The 4,688-nt window shown below is 35.8% G+C and overlaps 1 protein-coding gene across 2 annotated transcripts in view; it reads right to left on the bottom strand.

Moving 5' to 3' along the window:
* Nucleotides 1–55: 55 nt before the first annotated feature.
* The window catches only part of LOC108676797, a 10,995-nt gene continuing 6,362 nt past the window's right edge, over nt 56–4,688 (bottom strand). The window contains exons 5-9 of one of the 2 annotated variants that reach the window (XM_047884334.1): nt 3,644–3,760; nt 3,181–3,279; nt 2,167–2,389; nt 561–670; nt 56–381 (exon numbers count right to left, since the gene is read on the bottom strand). In XM_047884334.1, the coding sequence (XP_047740290.1) occupies nt 343–381; nt 561–670; nt 2,167–2,389; nt 3,181–3,279; nt 3,644–3,760 (588 nt within the window). In that variant the 3' untranslated portion in view covers nt 56–342. Of the gene's footprint in view, nt 671–2,166; nt 2,390–3,180; nt 3,280–3,643; nt 3,761–4,688 lie in introns of both variants that reach the window. The other variant, XM_018164934.2, reaches the window with a different exon arrangement.

Raw genomic sequence — 4,688 nt, 5'->3', positions numbered from 1 at the left:
ATGTATGTATGTGAGCACGAAGTATGTATGTGTGCACGAAGTATGTATGTATGTATGTGAGCACGAAGTATGTATGTGTGCACGAAGTATGTATGTATGTATGTGAGCACGAAGCATTTGTGTGTCTATGTTAGCAAGAGTTCTGTGTCTGTGTTAGCTGCTGTCCCCACGACAGGCCTTCTGATGCTTGACCAGCCTCTCTGGCAGAATGGTTCAAAGACACATGTGTCTGTATTAGTAAAAAGGGCTTGTGTTTGTGAGTGCTTGTGTTAGTTATAAGCATTTGTTTGTCTATGTTAGCAAGAGTTGTATGTCTGTGTTAGCAAGAGTTGTATGTCTGTGTTAGCTGCTGTCTCCTCGGCAGGCCTTCTGATGCTTGACCAGCCTCTCAGGCAGGAAGGTTCAAGTAGCCTAGTAGCCTACACATGTGTCTCTGTTAGTAAGAACTGCAAATTTATGCGAGTTTTTGGGTTAGCAAGAAGTATTTGTTTGTCTGTGTTAGCAAGAGTTGTGTGTCTATGTTAGCTGCTGTCTCCTCGACAGGCCTTCTGATGCTTGACCAGCCTCTCAGGCAGGAAGGTTCTAGGACACGTGGGGCACTTGACGAGCGTGTCCAGGTGAGACTGCCAGGCTGCCTCCTCCATCGCTGCTCTGTCCACCTTCCCTGTGTCTGATGGATAAATTTATTTTACCTCGTTTAAAAAACAACAATAAGCAAAAATTTATAATTTATTCATTCACAAATTCATTCAAAGCATAACTTATTATTATATCACGACATATATAAGTTATTATTTTATATCACGACGCGAAACTGCAACCTTCATCGCTGCTCTGTCCACCTTCCCTGTGTCTGATGGATAAATTTATTTTTAACTCATTAACATAACCACAAAATGCGAAAATTATTAATTTAATATTTCGTAAATTCATTCTACGAATAGCTAAACACAATTTTATATAACACGATACGAAACTGCAACTTTCATCGCGGCTCTGTCCACCTTCCCTGTGTCTGAAGGTAAAATGTCTTTTTAACTCGTTAACAAAACAACAATATGCAGAAATTATTAATTAAATATTTCGTAAATTCATTCTAAGAATAACTCAACACAATTTTTTATAATATGACACGAAACTGCCTCCTCCATTGCTGCTCTGTCCACCTTCCCTGTGTCTGATTGATAATTTTTTTTTAAATCATTAACAAAAGAACAATAAGCCGAAATTCGTAATTCGTTCATTCGTAAATTCATTCTAAGCATAACCTAAGATAATTTTTATAATACGTCACAAAGTTGCAACCTTCAACGCTTCTCTCTACTCCCTTCAGCCTAATAAAGTTTTCATGCTTCACTATCATAAAAACAATACCCGTATTTTTTTTTATTCAAAATGATACATCCAGATATTGAGATGTTGTTGTATAATTAAAATATTTGCATTGTATCGATTTTTAGTCTTAGTTGTATTAAATTTTTTATGTAGGGTTGTTACTGCCTTTGTTGAATATCATTTTTAGTCGCCATGGTAGCTATTCTTATATCAGTTTTAGTAAAGGTTAGTTTTTATCAGGATATTTTCAATTTAGTCACTTTCTGTTCCCTTTTGTCTTATCCCATCGTTATTGTTTTTCGATTTTAATATCGCTAATGTCGCCTGTGAAGCTTTTTAGCTTATATGGGCATTCACATGGAAGCATTTTGTATTTTTTCTCCAAATTTTTTATATTTTCTTGTTATGAATTTTTTTGTATGCCCCTGCGTGAATAAAGAATAAAGAATAAAGAAAGAAAGGTGCGTTATGGACCATTTCTGACATCTCTATCTTTTTAAATTACAATGAAAAATATAGGATTAAAGATGTCATGTAAAAGTGCATGTATACATGTGCATAAGTGTTATATATCGCCTACGTACTTCACATACCAAAATTTCACTGTCACAAATTATATATTTATAATTATTATTAATAATTATATGTCAAAATAAAAACCAGCAATGAACATGGCCAAATTAGAGAATTCATCCATATACAAAAAATGTAAAATCAGTAGTGCTCATAATAATAACTAAAACTTGATTTACATAATTTTAAACGAACAATTAAAAATAATAATTTAAAACTCATTCACGAAAATCATGAACCCATAATTTTCCTTCTCACCATCGTATACAAGTTCAGGTTTCTTAGGCTCAGGTCTCTGCATGTCTGGAGACAGTTCGCTGTTCTCCTTCCTCCACTTGTTAAGGCACTGAGGCTCGTGGATGTTAATGGATCTGCTCCCGAACTCCCGGCCGCAGATGTAACAGCTCACGGTGGGCTTAGCGCTGCCCAGGGTAGCGTGAGCTGGCAGGTCGTAGCCGCTGGTCGTCGAACTCGGACGAGCCTGAGTTATGAAGTTACAATTAGTTGTTAATGCTTTATGTGTTTTTTATAACTAATTTATTTGATTTATTAGTTAAAGATTAATTTACAGTGTATTAAGCAGGTCGTAGCCGCTTGTCGTCGAACTCGGACGAGCCTGAGTTATGAAGTAGTGTTTTTTATAACTAACTTATTTGATTTATTAGTTAAAGATTAATTTACAGTGTATTAAGCAGGTCGTAGCCGCTTGTCGTCGAACTCGGACGAGCCTGAGTCATAAAGTTACAATTAGTTGTTAATGCTTTATGTGTTTTTTTATAACTAACTTATTTGATTTATTAATTAATTATTAATTTATAGGGTATTAAATTGGTGCTAAATGTAATGAAAGATATACAATATAGTTAATTACTGAAGTTTTTCCTTTGGTAAGTAACATATATTAGTTTAAATTATTTTCAAATGTGTTGAATTAGTGCTCCATGAAAGAAATATTTTTTGAATTATAATAACAAATCGCCTGGTGAAGTTTTACAGAGTTACGACTTTCATAAATAGCACGTAAGTGCCCTATTATTATTAAAATATTATTAATTAAAGTTCAGTTGAAATAAAAATGTCCCGTATAATTATTTTCAATTGTTTACTAACACTGCATTCATTATTACTAATAAACTACTAATTTCTTTTTTTTTTTTGTTATTGATTCTCTTATTAATTATTATTAATTACAGCATATCATATGTAAAACAAAGCAATTTCAGTAGCAAACACAACTTTTTTGAGGCTTTTTAGTCTCGAGTTTTAACTCACTTTGGGCTCCTTGCCTGGGGGAGGCTTGCAAGCTTTTTGGTGTACAGAGAGACGCTCTGGGAAGAACGTCCGGCCGCACCAGCACGGCACTAGCTGCGCCTGAACAGCGAGAATAATGATTAACAATAATAATAATATCAATAATAATAATAAGATTAATAATAGTAATGATAATAATAATAATAATAATGATAATTATAATATTAATATTTCAGAACAATAATTTACATATGTTCAAAGAACCTAAATTACGTTAATATACTTTTACTAATAAACAAATATCGTCACTATTAATTATTGGGTAGATGTGTTCCGTGCTATAAATCGTATTTCTCATAAAAATTATAGGTGTGTTTACTATTATTATTATTATTATTATTATTATTTTTATTATTCTTATTATTACTATTATTAGTTCATATTTACTCATCCATTGCGTTTGAAGTGCCGCAGGACTCCTTACCTGCGACGCTGTCCAGGCGTGCATGTTGTACTCCTCAGGCGCCAGCCCCTCGTCCGGACGCTGGGGCGTCGCGCGCTGCAGCGCTGGAGGCAACGCAGCGTTCTCCCGCTCCCATTTCTTCGTCAGGCAATGCATCAGGCAATGCATCAGGCAATGCATCAGGTAATACATCAGCAATGCATCAGGCAATGCATTAGGCATTGCATCAGGCAATGCATCAGGCAATGCATTAGGCATTGCATCAGGCAAGGCATCAGGCAATGCATCAGGCAATGCATCAGGCAATGCATCAGGCAGTGCATCAGGCAATGCATCAGGCAGTGCATCAGGCAATGCATCAGGCAATGCATCAGGCAGTGCATCAGGCAGTGCATCAGGCAATGCATCAGGCAATGCATCATCAGTGAGTAAATCATGACAATGAGTGTTAGCAAGCCACTGAATGTGAGTAATGTTCCGTGATATGTAACGACCAGCAACGAAATGTGAGTGAATAATTACGCAGAATAACAACAAACCGATGAGAGTGAATAAAGCTACAAGTGTCTGTTCTCCACTCTTTTTCCAATCAAAGAAAAAATAGGGTATCTAAGCATTTAAACTTCACACGTTCAGTTATCGTGCCTTGAAACTGCCTTAATATTTAAAAATGTGATTTAATTTTTAATTAATTTATTATTATTATTTAATATTATGAAAACGTCTCTCAGGATTCAGTTAGAAATTTAGAAATAAAATCGGAAAATTTTTCAGGGCGAACGATTCAGTACGATTGTATCACATGGATAAAGGAACGATTTAGTACGATATTGCCTTATGGTTGCTATGAGCAAAATTGTCATTAGAAGAGAACCAAACAATCGACACAGCGCCCCAGGCAAGCAACACGCATGAAGCCGCTAGATAAGAATACACGAAACTATCGTACACAAGCCAGGAGGTCAAGCTCTGCTGAAATATGCTGTGTGGACGTGCTGTGTGAACGTGTTGTGTACACGTGTTGTGTGGACGTGTTGTGTGGACGTGTTGTGTGGACGTGTTGTGT

Source organism: Hyalella azteca, unplaced genomic scaffold (genome assembly GCF_000764305.2).
Source record: "Hyalella azteca isolate HAZT.00-mixed unplaced genomic scaffold, Hazt_2.0.2 contig15231, whole genome shotgun sequence".
Classification (NCBI taxonomy): Eukaryota; Metazoa; Arthropoda; class Malacostraca; order Amphipoda; family Hyalellidae; genus Hyalella; species Hyalella azteca.
The sequence above is the reverse complement of the archived record's forward strand: the minus strand, read 5'-3'. Positions and strand labels throughout refer to the sequence as shown.